Raw genomic sequence first — 21,617 nt, forward strand, 5'->3', positions numbered from 1 at the left:
CTGCTCTCCCTGGTGATGGCACCCCAGTCCCTGAACATGAGGATGAGGAGGAAGCTCCAAGTTTGGATCTTGCTGCAGTGAAGCTCTCCAAAGGAAGCGTCCTAAGGACGTGCATCCTGTTTCAGCCATGAAGACCAACTTGGGTTTCACTCTCAACATGCAACCCGCAGGACATCACCAGGATAACCACAGAATCATCGACCCAACTACGCTGGAAAAGACCTTCACGATCAAGTCCAACTGTTACCCCAAGACTGCCAAGCCATTGGCATTCTGGGTGATAGTCAAATACATGCCTCCGACCACAAAACATTTGATGGAAAGCTCTTTGAGGGTTGTTTTTTGAGAAACAACAGACCTGCAAAGTGCAAGAATGCACACATATATCTGAAGAAAGCTAAAACGTAACTGATTCCCATTTTCCAAGATAGGAAAGAAGTCTCCAAATACATGCACTTACACAGACATAGAGTATATATTATGTGTATAGTAGTTACAGTACATACAGTTAGAGGCAACCTTTTTAAAGGCAAAAAGCCTTTTCCATGCATCAAAATGAACTGGAAGCTTTCTGACTAGTTTCCATGGAATATGGAAAACATATACCAGTATATACTAACATATATACCAGCTTCCATGCGAATCCAAAGCACTGGAAGCCAGTTCTCAGGGCAGCAGGTTTGATCTGCATCTGTGGCAACAGAGCTCTGTCTGTCAAAGGCAGTGAGCATCTCAGCACCGAGCTCCACAACAAAATTGGCCATTTCTCTTCCACACCAGCACTCTGAATCTGCAGCTGGTCCCCTCCAGATTAAAAGGGATGCCGAGATACAGGGAAGAACTGCCCCAGTGCAAAAAGCTTCTGTCCATTAAGTGATTGCTTTACAGAACAGCTCATCGGGGCACTTGAGCAGTGCAGGTTTCTGCAGTGTGTGCACAGGCAAACACTTCAGCAGTCATCTGCTGGACTTTGGGTTAAAGGACACCTTGTGTGCTTCAAGCAGAGATTACCCACATGAAGCACTTATTTACTGGTGTGATGTCTGCTCTGCACAGGCAAAAGTGCCTTTCCCTGGGCCTCTCCAAGAGCACCACGCACACGCTGCTCTTCATTGACAACTTCTGAGGATACAGAACTTCATGTGAAGAAACCAGCGTTGTGTGTAATCGGTCAGAGGCAGCATCAGGAGTGGCTTGGCTCAGGAAGCACAGGGCTGAATGGGCTTACTGGAGGCTCTCGGGGCAGAGGCCACATCTTCAACAGCACAGCAGGGTGAGGAGGCTTGTGAAGCCAGCAGAATCCTGCCTCCCTCAACGCCCTGCCCTGCACCAAGAGGTCTGCTCTCATCTGCCATTACAGCAGGTCAGTTAGAGCCCAGCAAGAGGAAACGCTGCTCCCAGCTCCCCAGCAATGCCAACGGGCTCCTGGAAACCTGCCCCAGGCCGCAGGAGGCATGTGTGACATCTAGGACAGGCTGAAGCCAGCGGCAGAGGCTGGGTCAGTGGATGAGCTCCAAGTGGAGCAATGAACCAAAGGGAAAAAGAGAGACCAGACGGACAATGGGAGTGACCAGCCCTGCCTTGCTCCTTATCCAAGAAGTCCAGATTGCTCAGCACTGCCTTCCAAAAGATCCCATCTGTCCCAGCTTCCCATGTTAGAAATGCTGTACTTACTGCAATGATTTTCCTCTGATAAACAGGGAAGGAAAGCATCAGGAGGGAAGAGGGACAGCACACCCCAAGAAACATGAGCTGACACTCAGTCCGTAACAGAGCAGAGAAGATGCCCGGGAGAGGAGAGAGAAAGCAACAAACATGTCTGTAGTGGGATTTAATTCCAGTGGGTTCAATCCAGTCATCTACTGGGGCTCAAGGCAAAACTGCTACATCTGGTGACATGGGGACTGCAAGGAGACTACTTTTGGGGTCATACTGTGGCTTCATGCTAGAATAATTTACTGGGGTAACAAGAGGAGTGAGTGTCAGTGACCCGAATCCATGTAACTGCATCAACAGAGAAACACTCCCAAGATCTGCAGGAGAGCGGGAAGGGAAACAATGAAGTCTTTGCCCACCCCTGTCCTTACCTGAGAAGGTGATGTTGAACCCCTCATAGGACATGGAGAAGTCGGAGATGAAGCGAATCTGAGCAGAGAAGTTTCCAAAGAGCCCTGCACTGAAGGGGGCAGGGAGCCGAGAGCCCGTCAGCTGCTTCAGGGGCTGAGCAAAGCTGGTATTTTCAGTGATGAGGAGGTAGTCGTGGCCGTTCTCCAAGTGAAAGGTATGGAAGGTGAAGAACACACCTGCAAGGGAGGAGAAAGAGGTGTGGTTGTGAGCCAAAGCCCCTCTCCTCTCCCTGAGAGGACACCAGCATCGATTCCCTATTTCCCAGCAGCAGCAGCCCAATCAAGGAGGAAAAGCACACTGAAAATCACGGACGTGTTCATGTTAGAAAGGAAACACATGAGAAAAGGAAAACGAGAATCTGAGAAGCAAAGTGAACCCTACACCTCTGTGCCCATTATAGGCAAAAATAAACCCCACAACACTACAGAAAAAGCAGGCAAACAATGGGTAACTATTTTGTTTCTGCTTCCAAATTCAATTTCAGCTTTTTGAAACATTCTGGTGAGAAGACTGTGACCTTCAGCATTTGCAAATGAACAAGGAAGGAGTAATGGATTACTTAAAGCATCCTTCACACCTACAGACACAAACCAGTGAGCACTTCAGGCCTGTGCAGAGGCCTCCAGCTAGGTGATTTTTCATGCTGGAATTCAAATGCAATTAGAAACACTTATTCTCTGGAAAATAAATTCCATCTTTGGAAAAAAAAATGGCAGCGGCAGCTTTCAGAGAGCAGAGCAAGGCAGGATCTTGTACCAAAACCCCTGTCACATCACCGTCACACAAAGTTAACAAGCTAAAGCAATGCCTAGCAATAAAAAAGCCTCTTTGCATTTATATGGCTTCTTTCATCCAAGGATCTTAGCACGCTGAGCACCACGGGGCAGGCTCTGAGCCCCTGCTCGGGCTGAATGGGGCTTTGCTCTCCTCACACCACACTAAACCCAAGAGGGCTATCTGCAGAGACACAGGCTCCCCCATGCAAGCCCAAGAGCTGTGATCTGGTCTTCAGCAGTCACAGCCAGAGCCCTTCCTCCTCACACAGATCAGGAGTGCCCAGTGGCATGACCAAGTTATCTCAGTTAAGCCAGTGATTAAGGACATGGAGCCTGCCAGGCTGCTGAGACCCAAGGGCTGTCTTGCTCTGCATCCCATCCCTGCCAAATGACAGCATCAGCTGCTTCCCAAGCGAGCACGGGCAACCTGTACATAAGGATCAGAGGAATAATCTCCTCCTTGCTCCCCATTAATTTCTGGAGATCAGGATGTGACCAACCTAGAGACTGATTAAAGCTCTGGAGCATGAGATTTAATACCCATCCCAACAGGTTTTGTCAGCATCAAATTATAACTCTGAATATTCCATTTATGCCTATGCCTATCCAATTTCTTTCTGAAGGTTTATTGGTCACATGCAAGCAGTTTCCTTTCAATAAATGAAGGTCAGAGGGGCTGGTAACCAATACAAAGCCTTTCCCACAGAAATCACTGGATTGGGAAGGAGCAGAGCACACAGGGCATCTCCACAGCCTTCTTTTCTCTTCATCTTTTCCCCTGCACAGCAACTCCTTGCACTTTGCTCACCTACAGTGTCTCAGGCAGAAGTATTTGTGTGGCCCACTACTGAGTGATGGCTGAAAGGGGTCTCGACTTTGACAATTCCTTCCTTATACCCAGGTAAATATCATATGGAGCCTGGCAAAGACGTTTTAGTTCCACTGCTCCCCATAAAACTCTGTAAAGGTAGGAAACGTGGAATGGTTTCCAAATGTTTGTTACTCTCAGCAGCAGTACAGTCAATCAGAAATAGTACGACCTGTTTTGGCCTGAAAACCTGGGTGAGACGCAGTGAATACAAAATGCTTTCAGTTTTCCCTGCTTATCAACTGACACCCTTGGTTTTACAAACCCCAGCCTAAGGAACAGGAATCGCTCCACCAAAATCAACACACCGACATAGGAACGCAAGCGTAATTCAGTCCTCAGGACCAGGAGGACAGCCCCGTGATTCCAGGTCTTTTAGAACAACTCCTGTCACAGCCAGTTGATGGCTGTGTAACTGTAGCCATAAGGGCTAATTACAAACTCATTTTAAAGGATTTGTGACTCTGATTAAACCTTTGCTCTGCTCTGAAATTTACTGTGGCACAAAATGTCTCTGCAAATGCAGGCTTGGTTTTGGTTTCCACCCCCCCCCCCCCCCGTAAAAGAAAACAGCAAAACAAATTATAGGGAAAATAAATCACTTTGAAGTTCTCAGATTAAAACTAATAGCCTCTTTTTAAACATTTAAATACCTTTAAAAGTAAGCTGCTTTTAAACTCAATTTGTATAGCTCTTGAGTCCATAAAGTAAATCAGTGTCTGCAGTCATATAAAAATAACTATTATAACAACAGCTTGTTTAAATTAGGGGACTCGTGTCCTGGCCATGTGCGAGATGTTCATAAAGATCTGGGAGTGAATAACTTGAGTCCAGGTTTTATGGTGCAGTTCACCCCTGCTCAGCCACTGGCTCGGCAGGGAATAGCTGGCTGGACTGGGAAGCACAAGCTCTGAGCTCTGTTCTGGCCTTGGGGAGCTGAAAGCCTTCCCGTGCCTGGGGCAGCAGCAGCGCTGCAATTCCAAGCAGTGTGGCATGAGCAACGTGGGTGTGGGAAACCAGAACAAGAGAAATGAGGTACGATGGCAAACACGTCAGTAAATATAACACCAAACGTCCCCAGTGATCACGATACGCCCCATGGTCTCCAAGAACAGGGACCTGAAAGGCAAAGCACAGAGAGAAGGCTCTGCACTGATGATGCAGGTAACTGGGAATGGTGCTCAGCTCCCCTTTTTCCGAAGCCTGTTCTGCTCTCCAAGGACTGCATTAATTCCATTTCAGTGGCGCTGGCTCAGGATCACACTGTTCTACTGCTCTTTACTGAGGAACAAGAAGGAACGTTGCAGGAATGCAGAAGAGAGCTGGGAGAAGCTTGTTGCAATGCATTACACAGCAGTTAACAGTGACAGCCGGGAAAGGAGCTCACTAAGGAAAGCAGGATATTGCTGCAAGAGAAGGGATGCGGACGTGCACATGTGGATGTGCACGCATGCTCTCACCAGCACAGCCCAGCAGTTAAACACATTTCAACATCTCCCACCAAACAGTGGAGAAAAGGGCATCTTTGGTTTTCATCTCCTCTCACTGCACTGGGAAATAAGCACGGGGTTTTCCTAACATGAAGTCTGTTGCGTGCCAGCTTATTATAACTGTGCAGCAACCTCCATCCAACCTCTCCTCTCGCCCTAACCTCTAACTGGATTTGGAGATTTCCTGCATCCAAGCAGGGTGAAGCTTTCCTAGCCCAGAAAGCTCCACAGGCACAAGGGTGATCCTGCCAGGGATTCCTCTATTCCAAACAATGTCTTTTCTCAGAATCTTATCCTCCCCTTCCCAGCACAACCTTGCAGGTAACGAGCAGCTGAAACTCTTGTCAGAGGCCCCTCTACGTTCTCCACCAGCTGGATTCACAGAGCACCTCAAGGTCTGATCTTCCAATATTCACTACCCGCAGCTAAGGCCAGAATTCCTACAAAAAGCTGCCAGGCTTCCGTCTGCTAAAGCTCGGATCAGCTTTCCAGAGAGCTCAGCATCGGCTTCCCCCAGTGTGACAAACATGGTCCAGCTGAAGATGGTGACATCCAGACATCAATTCTCTGGCTCATGCAGAACTGCACCACACTGAGGAAGGGGTGTTTCCCCTACTACTGAATTGGCTACACCAGGATCTTTTACAGGACAGGGGACAAAAGGCCCCTAGATTTATGCACACATACCCCTGCTAATACCCCTGAAATAACCCATACCCCTGAAAATACTCCGTGTTTTATCAAGCCTTGCTTAGCTTGGTCAGGAGACTTTCTTTTGCTGTTGTCATAAAAGCACACAGGCCATCGGACCTGCACTTTCTCATATGAAAGAGTGTCAGTTTGCTGTCTTATGCTTAGCTTAGCTACAGGATAATGCAGTGCCTCATCAGAGAGCTGAATCTGAGGCAGAGTGGATTAATGAGGAGTGGTGGATTGCTGCTACTCAACAGAATACTTTTCACAGCATGTGATAGCTCCCTTAATGCACTGTGCTGTTCATTGACAAGTTTATTTGCTGTAATACAAATGGTATTTGCAAAATTGGCTCATGATAGCTCCCGTCGTGCTGATATCCGGTACAACGAGACAGTGGCATAACAGCCATAAAGCTCCATAAAGGGTTTATACCCTTTGTGCTTAGCCTAGGCAGATACTGACTGGATCAGGAAAATTACCCCCTGCCCCTGTATATAAAACTTGCTCTCTAATCCTCAATGATCATTTTCTTGACATTTTCCTGCATGATAAAAGGCTGGCCTGAGCTGCACAGGAGATTGGACTAAATAGATCAGCACTTGGCCTCTATGCTGGCAATGCTCCTCACTAGTGGGGAATTGAGAGCTGCAGAACTAGGACAGAGCTGGAGACAGAGAGCAAGAGCACGTCCCATGATGGTACCCACCATTACTGAGAGACAAACTCCTGGTTTACACAGGGAGCACTTGCCTCCCACCGACCATCATCCTCCAGCCCATCTCTAAAACCACTCCACGCTAAAGGGGTCTCACCTTTTCCATGGGATGTTTCTATTGTCCACGTGCAGTTCAAGTTATTTGGATAAAAATCAGGGAAGCCTGGGGATAGGATGGTACCACTGGAACCACGAATGTAACCTCCACACAGAGCTGCAGACAAAAATAATAACGAAAGAATTAAGCAATTCCAACTCCATCACCAGCTGGAAGAACCTCAGCTCTTGCGAATGGCAGAACAAAGCCCACCCATCAAAATCAAACACAGGCCAGAGGTCGAAGGGCACCGTGAGCTGTACAGCTGCTGCGTAGCTTCCGCAGATGAAGCGTTTGCCACCTCCTGCAGATGTTACCCCCGAGCCCCTCACCCTCACAGCTGGGCAGCGGCCGGCTCCACTGGAAGTTGGGCTCGCACTCCAGCGCTTCGCTGTCGCTCAGGGTGTAGCCGGAATCACAGCTGAACGTCACCAGGGCTCCCACGTAGAAATCATTCCCGTGGCGCTGGCCGTTGACCGGGATCCCTGGATCCAAGCAGTGGTCCGACTGGAGCTTCACAGCTGCGGCAAACAAACCCACTCGTGTCAGAGCGCCCGGCGGCCGCAGAGCTGCAGGGTGCTGGGATTAAACTGGGGGAAGTTCAACTCCTCCTATGAGCTCACAGTCCTCCTGGTTAGCCCCAAAGGAAGAGGATGAAATGGATGGAGGAACTCAAAGCTGCCTCCTAAAATCGGTAATAGTCCGTAGATGCTAAAATAAACAGGCAAACTCTAAGCAAGTAAGTCAGGAAGCAGAACCGCTCCTTCCCTTGCAGCAGCTTCACACTCTCCAGTCACTGCAGCAGTGCTAACTGCCTGGCAAAGGGGAAAAGGGAGTCCAGCGGGCTCTGACTGAGAGCACTGTGTGCTGGTGAACATGGAATTACATGAGTAACTTCCACTTACTTTCATATCGGATCTGAAAGCCTATGTCAGAGTGGCTTTTGTCAGTGGTGAAGAGGAGGTAGAGGTAGTTGCTGGTGCTGATGAGGAACTGGGGCACCTGAGTCCCATCATAGACACCTATCAACGGCGAAGAATAGGACCGGCCATCTCGCACTTCCAGGGTGTCGTAATTCACTTCTGTCTTAAACCTGAAAGGGACACAAGAACGGCTCTGTGAAAAACCAGCATCACTAACTTTTCTTCACTGCAGTTCTGCATGTGCCCTAGTGACTGGAAGGCAGCGCATGCCATGGGCTGAAACATGGTTCTGTTTCTATGGTCTGACCTTCAGCTGAGGGAGCATCCTACCGAGAACATGCCATTCCCTTCCTACCCATTTCAGCTTCTGATCCTTTGCCTGCTTCATGTGCTGACACCAAACAGCCTTTGCAGTAACAAATGTCTTCTGCTAAATGCACAATCACCTCCCAGGCACAGAGACCCAGCTTCAAGACAGCTCAGCCCTCCTCAAACATGAGATCCAGGGCAAGCCAAGAGACTCAGCACCCAGGATCCTCACTGCTGCTGCATGCTGAACCCGTGGGAGCTCAGCCTCCACAAACATGTCCCACGCGTGTTTGGAACAGCACTGCCAATGAGCAGGAGTTAGTCAAAACAAGAAGGGAAAAAAGCCCCACCATTTCCCACCTTTTCTTCAGGAATGTGAGCTGAATCCTAACCTCTTTCAGCAGGTAATCAACAAAAGGAAAGAGAAAGAGAGAACGTGGCTGCCGAACACAGCGCTGAGCGCTTCGGTCCCTTCTCCTCTGCTGGAGCCAGGGAAAACAAGCCCAGAGAGGAAGCCGTTGAGAAGCCCGAGGTGAGTACCTGTCAAACGTGATCTTGATGGGGTAGCCCGGCTGGGCCTCTATGACCCACGCGCAGCTCAGCGAGTCCTTGTAGAAGCCAGGCCAGCCCGGGGAGAGGATGGTTCCGCTGGGTGACGTTAAGTGGCCCCCGCAGGGTGCTGAGGACAAGGACATGACAGGATTCAGGCACGATCAGGAGCACTGCTCCCCCGGGCAGTCTGCCCTGCCATGCAATAGCTTTCATGCACTACTGTGTCTCATGTGTTAACAAAAGTCAGCTCCAGATGATCAACCTGCTCTAATGGAAGGTGTCACTGCCCGAGGCAGGGGGTTGGAAGCAGGTGAGCTTTAAAGTCCCTTCTGACCCAAACCATCCCATGATTCTATGAAATAACACCACTAGCTGGTAGGAAATTGCCTTTTCAGCTTAAACTGAAGCTATAGCAGCCTGCTGCTGTATCTGTGAGAGTCAGCAGCCTGACCTTGTGCAGTGGCTCTAAGGAGACAGGGTATAACAATAATTATTAGATATAAAACCAGAGAAAACTGCAAGGTCAGTTTGCATTTCAGCAGCTGCAGGTGCCAGAAAATCTTTCGTATTTGTGGTAATTGAGTCATGTCTTTTCTACCACGAGGGACATCACAAGACTGTGGCATTTATTCCGCACTGTGGTCCCCTGTGCCATCAGCAGAAGCTGAAGGCACATCATCATCTCTTCTGGAAAAAGCACACTGGATCTGATGGACCAGAGGTACAAAATCCTCTCACCCTTAATAACTGCAATATATTGTCCTCTAAAGAAACCAAATGGGATGGAAAAATGTGTCTGCTTCTGTTCCGTGTCCCCCACCCACCCCAGCACTCTGCAGGATTCAACACCCTGGTGTTTCTTTATGTCCAAGTCCCTGGCGCTGCTCACATGGGCCTTGTGTGGCTCTGTACACCTCCTCCTTCTTTAAAAAGCTAACTAAAATGTTCACTTAACCGAGTGCACAGTGAAGGGTGAGCCAGAGAAATCACCACTGTGATCACAGAGAAAAAGCACAAGTTAATGGCGCAAGGTTATCAAAGCTTCCCCAGATAAAAGTTCATTAGAATTGTATTACTTAATGTATTTTTCCTTCCTACACTTACAAATACATAAACTTCAAGGCTTATGCAAGCAACGGCAACCCTGACTCAAACCTGCAGACATTTTAGTGCCTGCTGATTGCCAAAGAAAAATTATACAAGATTATAAAAAAGTTCAGCGCCTTTTATGTGAAAGTTATTGAACACAACTGACACCTTCTTCTTTCAATCGGAAAGACAATGGGGCTGATTGTGCAATTTCTGCTGCTCATCCACTCAACAATGCAGGACCAAATTATTTCTCAGTTTTACAGTACTATTTCTCAATAGCACGGTACTTGTTATTCAAATTACTGCAAATACCAGAGCAGGGCATCACTTCCCTGGGAATAGAGGGCAGAGGAAGACTTTTCACTGCTTTTTTTTTCCATTTTTCCATAGTAGAAGCTTTGAAGGACTAGGAAAAAGCTGTGAAATCTGGATTAAAGCCTTTCATCCAAGCCACATTTCTGGGTTAGCTATTGTAGCTGCTGTAGCAAAGACATGTAAATGCAGAACTTGTGGCTCTCGACTGTCAGAGTCCATCAGACCGGACTGATACTGAGGAAGACATGCTGAAGGTACGTGCACGTTCACTTCTCACAGTCGAGATCCGTGCCTTTTGCTTCTTTCATTATATAAATATTATACATTTCATTATATAAATATTATACATTTCATTATATAAATATTATACATTTTACAGGCACCAAAAATCAGGACAGGAAAATGTCACTGGGTATCTTTCCATTTTCCTATTCCCTTCATGACAAGAGTAGCAGGGAAGCTTTGAGTCACCACTAAACCAAAGCCTTTTATTATTGTTATTAGCAAAATGCCTGTTGCAACAAGAACTGAGCTAATAAAAATAATCCCCATCATTATTTCACAGAAAACTGAGTTCAGTGCTCAGTGGCTGCTGGGCTGGCTCTGCCTCCTCAGCAACCTCTTCTGTGCCGACAACACCTTCCAGAGCTGCGTGAAATCCTGGCCATAACTGAGAAGCTGAAGGTTAGAACTAAGTCCAGGAGTCCTTCAGCTCTCAACAAGAGCCTCTGCCTATATGATGGTGGCACTGTGCACCCTCCCTATGGGTTATCTGACTGGGACCTTGACAGAACTGTTATGCCTTTTCCCCAAAACACCAGGGATCATTCTCCCTCCAGGTTGCACATACAGACTAGCAGGAAAGATAAGAGTCACCTTCACATCTGAGCACTGCGTTGTTCCAGACCACGTTTCCTTCCTTCAAGATGCAGGTGATGGTTTCTGAGCCGTGGGTCCTAATGAAGCCCTCATCACACAGGAAGGACACTGAGCTGCCAAGCTGGAGGCTGTCACCAAATCGCTTTCCGTTCACAGGCACACCAGGGTCAGGGCATTCGTTGTGCCTGAATGCTAAGAGGGAAAGAAAGAGAATAGTGAGTTTCTGCCTCTGTCCAATGCAAAAGTATGCTGGACCACACACTTAGCAATTAAGCAATACTTTCTATGTAGGCAACAGTACTTGACACTGGGACAGACTCAAAGGGAAGACCAAACAACATGGACTTGAATTTGACCCAGCAAAGCCACTGTGTTTTGTGTGGGCAAGTCAGCCTGTGCCAGATACACATCACCACCTCCTCTCTAAGACACCCAGGTGCGTGTTCTCCCCGTTCAACTTTTCATCAGGTTGAAGTCACTTAGATTTTTTCTGCCCCTGTCTCCATTGCAAGTGTTCATTTGCACCCCGACAGAGGAAGGATGAGATTAAAGCCATCTGCGTCTAAGAGGTGCTGGGATACAGCAGCAAGAGGGGCCAGAAAGGAGCCTGCAGAACCAAACTGCTGCCTTAGCCATCTTTCACATATGAAAATACACAAATACTCAAAATAAAGACTTTAAAAACCTCAAAGGCATCTGCACAGAAGGACATCAGTTAACCATTAATGAGAAAAAATGAAAGCTTTAAGGCCCTGTAGTTAACAGTAAGGGTCCTCGCAGCATACTCTGTGATTGACTGCTGTGTACCTTGCTTGTCATCATTACCAGGATAAAACGAAGGACACACAGCAATTACCTTTCCAGGTGTTGCAAAGCTGCATGTGGACTTGCACAGACACACAGCTCTGTCTAAAGGCCTGCCCTTTTCCAGCAGCTAAAAACTAGGCCAGAAAGTAAGTCTATAGCCTTCACCCCCCATTAAGTGCATAATTATGTACTAGATCTTCACATGCTGGGAGGTGGTCTTCAGAGATGAGCAGCATATTAAAGATTAAAGCCTCCAGATTAATTACACACACACGCTTTTAATATCTTTAATGCACTTGACCAAATTCAGACGAGTTCTGGATTTCTTACAGAGCATCATTACTCTTCTAACAATCTCGTTAGATACACTGCTGAAGGGGAAAACACAGGCTGAAGCTGTTCTTTGTGCTCTGGTATCTGTCCCTTGTAGCAGGATGTTGTCTCCTCTCTCATACCTGAACTGGGATGGCAAAGTATCTGAGAAAGACTCAGCAGCTCCCTTTTGGTATTCAAGCAGTCAGAACACATTAACTGATGCAAACTTAAGAGTCATTTACAACAATAAGAGAATTTGCTTTAAGATTGTCTTCATTCAGGAGGACAGCCACAATTCCCAACATGGGCACGTAGCGTATCAGAGACACATCCTGGAGGGACCAGCAGCGTTCTGGGATGGGCTGTCTCCCCCTCACAGGATCTACGACTCAATCCTGGCTACTACCATACACAACCCAATTCATCTGATGAACCTGCCTGCTGTAGTGTGGCAAATGATTTCTTAAGACCTCTGATTTTATTTTTTTGAATAAAGAGGATTTGCAATCATGGCTCCAAGGGCTGTTAATTCAGCTGTGCCACTAAAGGCTATTGTAACAAAGTCATTTATCAGTTCTGCTGAATAGGTTTAATAATGCTCTTTAGAAAATTATAGGACAATATGAGGATAAAATTACTATAGCATCCATCTGAGATTTGAAGGCTGGACTTAGGTGAAGTCAAATATCTCTGTGGAAGTTTCAAGGCCTTATATGCTAAGACACTGCTACATGTTTCCCTTTATCTCCAACGTCTTGCATGCTTTTAGGTGTCAGGAAGTGGTGATAGGACTGACTGATGAACGCAAGCATCCGAGATCGAATACGCCAAGGTCCCCACAAAGCAGTGTCTCAGCCCAGTGAGCAGAACAGAGGTATGAGAGGAGAGCAGAAAGCCCACGGAATGCAGCAAGCTGTGGGCTGGTGGGAGAACAGAAACCCTGGCTGCTCCAAGGATGGATAATCCAGGGGCAAACTGTGTCTTTCACACTGCTGGACAACACTTAAACTTCACAGCCAGGAAGAACCTGAGCAATCAGCTCTAAGCTCCACACCAATCCTCAATTACCCAGCTGCAAATCTGAAGTAATCCCTAATTTTGGGATTTCCTCGGGAATTGCAGGAGTTTGAGCGAGATCAAACCCTTGCCTATCAGTCTCCACCGAGAGTTCAGAGCTTGAAATGAAAACCAGGAGGAAGGACGGAGCACTTACTGGTGAAGGTTATGTTGAAGCCTCTCTTCTCCATGGAGTGGTCGGTCTGGAACTCCAGCCTGGCTACGTGACCGCTACTGGTCAGAGAGGAGGGGATCTGGTTTCCTGAGAAGGTGCCCAGCACCGGGGACTCGGCAGTGCCACCATCCTTCACAGCCAGGAAATCAAACTGGGGCTCCACATCAAAGTCATTGAAAGCCAAGTGAATGCGGCTCTCGGGTTTAGCTATAATTAACCAAACACAGTGCAAGCTGCTTCCGTATTCTTCAGGGTAATTTGGTGACAGCACAATCCCAGACGGGGTGGTGAAGTTGAAAAAGCAGGAAACTGCAACAAGAAATCCGCATCAATCACATAGCACAGCTCCTACAAGCTGCTCTGTCACGTTTCCCCCTCCCCTTATCCCCTGAGCTGGGAGATTCCTGCAAAGTCCCAGTTGCTTTGCTTCTCAGAGGCAAGTAAAGAAAGGAAGGGCTCAGTGCTCCATTCACTGCCTGCGGTCAGTGATTTATCTGCATGGGGAAGACGTGTCTTCAAAAGAGCCTCCAGTCCCACTTTAGGTCATTTGCCATTTTCCAGCCTAGCACAGGTTGCTTTTGCTGCAGGAAGAAAACGGCACCCAAGCAGGTGGGGATTTGCTAATTTACAGGTGAATTCTCCTGCACCTCCCTGAGAGAAAGCCCACGCAAGAACCAACGTGGGGCTATACCTAATGCAAAACAACATCAGCATCGAATGCGTTGGCACAACGTAAACCTGCGGTGAGGAATCAGCTCACTGCGCCCCCAGGCTCGTCTGCTGCATCCCCACCCAAGTGCTGGGTAACCGTGGATGCAACTCTGAGCACGGGGCAGGCTTTTCAGGGTATGTTTTACAACAAGTGCACTTTTAGCTTACTTTCTATTGGCTAAATACGCTTCCCACCCGTGCTCCTCAGCAGATGTGACTGCACCCAGGCAATCCCACTGCACATGGACAGACTCCCCACATTGACTATGCTCATCCTGCATTAAATAACTGCACAGCAATAAAGAATAATGCATTAAATAATTGATACAGCAATAAATTGTCAACGCTTTTGAGAACGAGCTGTGAATCGACTTCCCCTTCTCTCTGTCTCCTTGGGCAGCTGTTTACACCTGGCAGTGAGAAACAAAAGCTGTTTGGTTTTGGCGAGGACTCTGCTGCATCAGGCAAGGAGCAGCCCAGGAACCATCCCAAGCTTCCCCCGAGTGCCAAGGGGCTTGGGGCAGCTCTGGTGGGCTGGAACCTTCCCCTTCCCATTGCAAATAAATCACTGACTTCTGCTGGCTGGCAGCTTACCAAAAAGAGGCACCAAACCTACTGCCATCCCCAGGAAAAATAATTAAACCCAATCTCTCCACTGAAGTTGAGGGGAACAGTGCGCATGGAGGAACCCTTCAGCTCTCAAGGGTTTCAATATATACTGTATTTCAGCTGGCAAAGTCCATTAATTTGAGAAAGCAAGGCTGCCTTTTAAGTGGTACCTATCCAATGTTGGTCTCTTACATACGTATGCTTTACTCAGCTCCTTCCCCACCATCACCCTTGGGAAAACCCATTACTTGGAACACGCGTCTCACTCATTCCTGGCAAAAGGACGCTGCACAGAGGATGAGGCTGGTTCTAGTTTGGCATTTATACAATTATTTGGGTCGATGCTCACCCTCCTTCTGTTATTTTCCCTGTCTTCCTTCAACACTTAATGGTTTCACATCAAATAAGATGGACGTTACCATGACGTTATCAAGGCTAAGAGCTACACAATCTATTTCCTGCTCTCAGCAACAAAGAGAAGAGATTAAAGAGAAAACAAACTGCAAAATATCCTCAGGATTTGGGTTCTTTACTAGATGCTGAAATATTAAGGGATGCTGTCAAATAATTCTGCCACCATAAGCTTGGTATAATCTGCCTAGAAATAGGTATTGAAAATAACTGCACAGAGAAAAGTCTTAGTGGTAGGAACTCCTCATCAAAGGGGTAAATCAGCATTCATACAGGACCTACAGTATCACACAGCCCACAGCAGAGAGGTACGGTTGCCAGCACAGCTATTACAGCACAGAGCTGCCGGCTCCTTTCGGGAAACAACAACAAAGAACTTGCTGACAAAAGAGAGAAAAGCAGAGTGAGGGAAGAATAGAAAATTAACCTTTGCTAAGATGAAACACAATGACACAGAAACCCACCCTCGCCAGCCTCCACTGCAGGGAAGCAAATGACACTTCTGATCTTCCATAAAGTAATGAGTGATGCTGACAGCCAAGCTGCAGGAGAAAGGCCACTGCCCCACGCACCCACAGCCCCGGCCCATGGGCATGGTACCCGTGTCCAAGCCCCCCTGCGTGCAGTGGGGAGCTCGGCTTCACCCCCAGACAGACACATCCAACCCAGGAAGCAACAACCCCTCAGCAGGTTCATGGACAAGCTCATGGGGTCTGTGATATGAAGATTTTCTTCACCTCTTAAAGCAGGGAAGGTTTTTCTTCAGCATGAAAGGGGGTTTTTGGTCTGCGGCTGCACCAGGATCCACATCCGCCTCCACTTTCTCAGAGGTCTTTGCTGGACACTTGCATAAAAGCAGAAGCTGTTTATGCAGATGTCAGACACTGAAATGTGCTATCGAAAGGAAGAGGACAGGACCCACGAAGGAGGAAGGCAGCTGAGCGCTACCTGTCTCGGGCTGCTCTGTGCATCTGAGACAGCTGGGAACAGAGAGCCCCTGAGGAGCGAGCAGCCACTGCAGCCGTGACAGGCAGAGGGGAGTGCTGCTGCCTGCAGCCTGCCCGTCAGGATGCCTGAGCTGGGAACACCCGTCACTCCTTCAGCTAAGAGACACGCGTTAGTATTTAGTACCATCATTCTTAAATGTTACGAGGCCGTTTCATTATGTGCACAGCACAGGTTCACATTTATAACCTAAACTGATCTGTGTCAATAATTATCATTACTGATCAAGTACTGCAAAGGCAATAAGGAAAATCCCATTATTAAATACAGCAGAATAAACGACAGCAAAACTGGGTACACAGAGAGTACCCACCACGGCCAGTGAGAGCCATGCCACTAATGAAAGAGTACAAGGTATTTATTCAAGTCATCACACACAGTATCAAGATTCTGCCTTCATTTAGAGCAGTAAAACAGCAAAGAAACAGCTCATTGCTTCTTGTGGCAGCAAGTCAAGTGCACACATGGCTGCGGCTTGAGGATGCTGCCCTGTGGTCCCCTCGCAGCGTGTGATGCTCGCGGCCAAGCTGGACACGGAGGTTATCTGACAGTTCTTCACCAGCAGAGCTGCTTGTTTCTGCACCTTCACCCAGGAGCAACTTCTGCATTTCTCTGGGCAGGCCAAGCACAACTTGCTTCTCTTCTCTTCTGCCTTCAGAAGATCCTGCCTCCTCACAGACCGCCTTGCTTCTCCTGCAAAACGCCTGGTGGCCCCAGCCTCTCCAGCTCATCCTGCACATGGGAGACCAGGGCTGATCCCAGGGAGAGGGCACCAAGCTCAGGAGCTGAAACCCAAGCCGGGAATCACCGGGATAACTGCAGTCTCCATAGAAACAATAAAAATGCCTGACTTCTCTGTCAGCTTTCAGGTATCATCCCCACAGCCTCGGACCGATGGGAGAGAGCTTGAAGGCAGCAGCGGATTCGCTGCCTTACCTTTCCTTTTGAAGAAGACCCCTCCTCTAGGCATAGCTGGTTATGGACTGGAAAAGCAGGAGCTCAGCAGGAGCCTGGTTAATACCAGCATGCCTCGCTCGGGAAGCATACATCCCAAATAGCTGAGTGCTGGGAGCCCAGGGCACTGTTCCAGCTGTGAGGAAGTGTCTTATATCCTGTATTTTCCTCCTTCTGTATCTGTTCCAATAAACATATCTCCATCACAATACATCTTCCTTCTTAGAACCCCAAAGCACCAACAGGGCAACGGGGAGGTGAGGGAAAGGACTCTAGACACGATGCTAATAGGGAGAACTCCCCAGCTAACTCTGATGGAGCAGCTGCCAGTGCCAGTGAGTGGCTGCCAGGGGCAGGACAGCAGGTAAATTAAGAAGAATGAAAACTAGGCAGGTTTTGGGTACCTTGAGGAAAATATTATCAGTGAACCTAAACCAGGCTGTACAGGAGCCTCTGTGCACAGGGAAGAGCACTGAAATACCAAAGTGGGTTTCATTTCTATCCACTCCAGCAGGAACAGTGATGGGGTTACTGGGAATAAGACAAGTTCCTAAAACTTACTGGAAGATGCTGATCCGCACCAGGACAGCGTCGTGCTGCTTGTCTGCCAGCGTTCTGCAGCCATCTGTTATTCAGGAGGTGCTCCAAGGCATGAAGACAAGATCCTTCCCTGTCTGCCTGTTTATTTCACATGGAACTCTCCCCCTCCCTGCAGTCTCCCTTGGGAACTGGTGGCAGCATCCACAAACCCAAAGTTTAATTGCCACTTTTTGTCAAAAGGCCCAAAGCAGTCGAGTGCTCTTGCCATGTACCTCTCCCTTGTGGCTTAGCAGAGCATCCTTCTGCTGCTGCAGTGCTCGGAGCCATCCCCAACTGCTGCAACACATCCATCTCCTAGAAGCTGCTCCTGCAACAGGCTGGGACTCAGCTCCACACAGCCCCATGGCCTCAGCACAGGGCACTGCAGAGCGTGTAACTGCAACTACAGCACCTGCACCCCATGAGGAAGGGCAGCAGAGGGTGTGTGGGCAGGCTCAGCCACATGTGACATTCTGCTCATGGGGAACAACTCAAGGAGCCTTGGAGAGAAACTTGCACTCTTGGACTCCACTGGCAAACTGGAAGTACCCCACTGCAGCTTCCTCAAACATCAACCCCACACGAAAAGCACTGAAGTAAAACAGGCATTAAGAAACTTCTCTGCAGAGCAGATTGAAGATGGCAACCTAAGACTCAAGATATTCCTGCTTTCTGGATATTGAGACAGGGGAACGGGACAGAGACAATCTCCTTGCCTGATGAAACCAGTGAGTGTCATTTCAGATCCAGGCTCATGTGAAGAGAGGCAACCCATCATGCTGAGCAATTGCTGTCAGGAACATGGACAGATGCCTTGGCACAGGACAACTCATTTATAGCAGCATGAAGCCCTATCAGGGTAACAGTTCAACTGATTCAATCAGTAAAATAACAAGGATGGAGACAACCCAATACACTGCATCCTCCCAACCAGCACCGAGCACACGGCTGGGAGCACCTCAGATGAGCTGGAGAGAACTCACTGACAGTAACACCAAGGAGAAAATAGGCTCTGGTTCAACCCAGGTGCTTCATGCATCCAGCTCTCCATAGATATGGACACCAAGGGAAAGTTCCCTTAACTGACAAGCAGCATGCTGGAGGATGTGCAGCTTGAGACAGCTCTCAAGGAAGAGCAGGAAGGCCTGGGCTGGTCACGCAGCCCTCTTATAAAGTCACAGAAAGGGAAATGGGAAATTTACATACAGGTTACACCTATAAAATGCCTTGGGAGTTCATGGGGGACAATTAGAACTCAATTCATTGCCATTGAGAAGGCTCTTAGGCGCAACTAGTGCCCAGCCGAGCACTTCAGCATGTATGTCTGCTTAAGCAAACACTTAAATCTCAGTGCTTTGATAAACTAGGGCTGCAATGCAGAACAAGGGCTTTGAGGGAGAGTGCCCTGCTTAAAATTAAGAAGGGAATGGTCTTACATGGCTGCAACCATGAAACAAGGTTGTTAACAAAAGCTACAAATCCCTCATGTATATAGAGATCATGGTAATCCTGCCTTCATTTAATTTGCCTCCCTTGCTGCCAGGGAAAGACCGGATCTCAGCAGCTCCTGGGAACAGGCTGAGCACAAAGAGCATTTCACCACTGATTTGCTGCTCTAAACCCAACAAGATCCAGGGCAAGCAGAAGGTGCTAATGGGTCCTGAAGGACACGCATCTGTTGCAGAAGCCATCTAAGCCATGGACGTGGCCTCGGCAGGCACGGAGCCTGGTTCTTGGCAGAAACCCAGGACGCGAACGGCTGCTCTGCAGCGCCCAGAGCTGACGTGGTTTGGAACGTTAAGGTTAGCTACCAAGTCCCTGTCCCAGATCATCTGGCAGAGATAACTGGTGTCTCTGCCATTCATCATCAGGAGAATCATCTCAGGGTGCTCCATAAAAGCACTGAAAAGAGAAAAGCATAAGAAAATAAAGAGCCAGACACAGCAAACCAGTGGGGAAAGGAAAATTAACAGAATCCTGACAGCTCCTCCAAAATCCACTCAAAGCAACTGCATCTGCAAGTCCAATGTCAGCTGCAAAAACAAGACCTGTTTACAGCAGGAGGGAGAAGCATTTTGGGACCTGACATAAACTATTCCATCAGCACTGCAAAAAGTAAGAGGAATGAAGGATAAAAGAGCACACAAAGGGTCTGGTTTCATCAGAATGAGGGCCCATACTGCAGTTCAAAAGCCTGAAAACCTCCCTTATAATGAAACAACTATCATTTCCTTTAAAAGAAAACCTTCTGGAAGTACTATTAGACAACAAAGGACCATTGTGATTATCTTAACCATCCACCTCCTTAGTGCAGACTACAGAACAATTCCTGGTGCCTACGGATGTCCAGAAAGGAGCACCCCCCATCTCAATCTATAAATGACTAAGGATGGAGAGCCTGGCACTGCCTTCAGCAGCCTGCCCCAAGGGTTAACCACTCTCTCTGTTAAAAAGCTATTATTTTTAAATGGCAAACTATGCTTTTATCACTGCTAACTTATAAAACACACTTTCTTCCAAATTACTCTTCCTCGGGAAGGCTCCATAGGTTGCTGTGAATAACAGGTAGGAAAAGAAAAGAGAAAAAAAAACAAAGAAAGAAAATAATGACCAATTGACAACTTAATTTAGAGCTAAATGAAAACCTTGCCAAGTGATATGAAATTACAGGGTTCTGTTCAGTACATTGCGGGGAAAAACATCTATTGCACTTTGCATTTCCAGCTCCTAATCCTGCCTGTTTGTACCAGACAGTGCACACAAAGGTTAGCAGCCCAACCCAGAACTAACATTTGTGATGTCTGGAAGATGAGCTAAGATTATGCAGCAGATACAATAGGCTGATATGGGATTAATTAAAAAAAAAATAAGAAGGAGTAATCAGCACTAAGGAGAAGAGAGATTTTATGTTGTTATTAAGGAAAATCAGATGTTTAAAAGAATGGAAGATCAAGATGCCTGATGAGGATGACTGATGCTGCAAGGGCCGGGGCAGCTCTGCTCTGGAGCCAGGCTGAGAGAGCTGGGCTGGGTCAGCCTGGAGAAGAGAAGGCTCCTGAAGGGGAGACCTGGGAGCAGCTCCAGTGCCTGAAGGGGCTGCAGGAAAGCTGGAGAGGGGCTTGGGACAAGGGATGTAGGGACAGGCCAAGGGGAATGGCTTGAACCTGCCCGAGGGGAGACTGAGCTGAGCTCTGAGGCAGAAGCTCTTCCCTGTGAGGGTGCTGAGACGCTGGCACAGGGTGCCCAGAGAAGCTGTGGCTGCCCCATCCCTGGCAGTGTTCAAGGCCAGGTTGGACACAGGGGCTTGGAGCAAGCTGCTCTAGTGGAAGGGGTCCCTGCCCGTGGCAGGGGCTGGAGCTGGAGGAGCTTTGAGGTCCCTTCAACCCAAACCAGTCTGGGATTCTACAGCTGTGTTAGTGCCGTACACCTGCACGGTGACGGGGATCCTGAGCTGTGCCAACCTCCTGCTGCTGCCAGCTCAAAGACAACTCTCAACAACACAAAGGGGTTCGCTGCTGCTCAGTTTGTCCGAGAGAGTAAATGCCCCATTTCCACCGAGCCAGCACGGCCTCCAGCGGTGGTGGCACCGTGCTGCTGCTGGCTCCTGCCCAGCACAGGGTCCGTGTGCAGCTCAGCCAGGGGAAATGGGCTGTGGCTGAGGCTTTCAAGTGAAGAAGGGAAGAAAGCTTAACATCTGCTCCAAAGCCAGAGAAGAAAACACCATTTAGCGTAATTTCAATTGGAAATGCTTAGGGAAATGCCTTCTGTTCTGCTTAGAGGAATATTATGCATGACTACTGCTCTAAGCAGGTTACAACACAAAATGCACTTACGATAACACAACAAAAAGGAAGTCACTGGAAACTAAAGAAGCTCCTAAAGCGAGACCAGGGCATGACCAAGAGCCCTGTAATGACTATCACATCAGTGGACATAAAGTGTCTGGAGGTGTCCAGAAGTGCTCTGAAGCAGTACAACTCGAGCTACAGCCCCTCCGCATGAACATACGAGTGCTTATACATCTACACACACATTTATCCCCAGCTTCCACAGAGCTGCAGTCAAGCAACGCCAAACAAACACCCCTCAGGTCAGTGCAGAAACCTCCCTCCCCGGTTTGCCTGATGCACTGTGACCAGTGCATATGAAATGCTGC

General features: G+C 48.1%; 1 protein-coding gene across 4 annotated transcripts in view; it reads right to left on the minus strand.

The window, feature by feature from the left end:
- The window catches only part of CSMD2 (CUB and Sushi multiple domains 2), a 291,426-nt gene that overhangs the window by 91,400 nt on the left and 178,409 nt on the right, over window positions 1-21,617 (minus strand). For all 4 annotated transcript variants that reach the window (XM_062620680.1, XM_062620679.1, XM_062620678.1 and 1 more), the window contains 7 exons: window positions 13,175-13,501; window positions 10,837-11,031; window positions 8,542-8,680; window positions 7,675-7,862; window positions 7,102-7,290; window positions 6,770-6,886; window positions 2,088-2,303 (listed from right to left, as the gene is read on the minus strand). In XM_062620680.1, coding sequence (XP_062476664.1) covers window positions 2,088-2,303; window positions 6,770-6,886; window positions 7,102-7,290; window positions 7,675-7,862; window positions 8,542-8,680; window positions 10,837-11,031; window positions 13,175-13,501 — 1,371 coding nt within the window. The remainder of the gene's footprint in view (window positions 1-2,087; window positions 2,304-6,769; window positions 6,887-7,101; window positions 7,291-7,674; window positions 7,863-8,541; window positions 8,681-10,836; window positions 11,032-13,174; window positions 13,502-21,617) is intronic.

This window comes from Pezoporus occidentalis, unplaced genomic scaffold (genome assembly GCF_034315485.1).
Source record: "Pezoporus occidentalis ecotype Australia unplaced genomic scaffold, CSIRO_AGI_Poc_V1 ctg223, whole genome shotgun sequence".
NCBI classification, from domain to species: domain Eukaryota; kingdom Metazoa; phylum Chordata; class Aves; order Psittaciformes; family Psittacidae; genus Pezoporus; species Pezoporus occidentalis.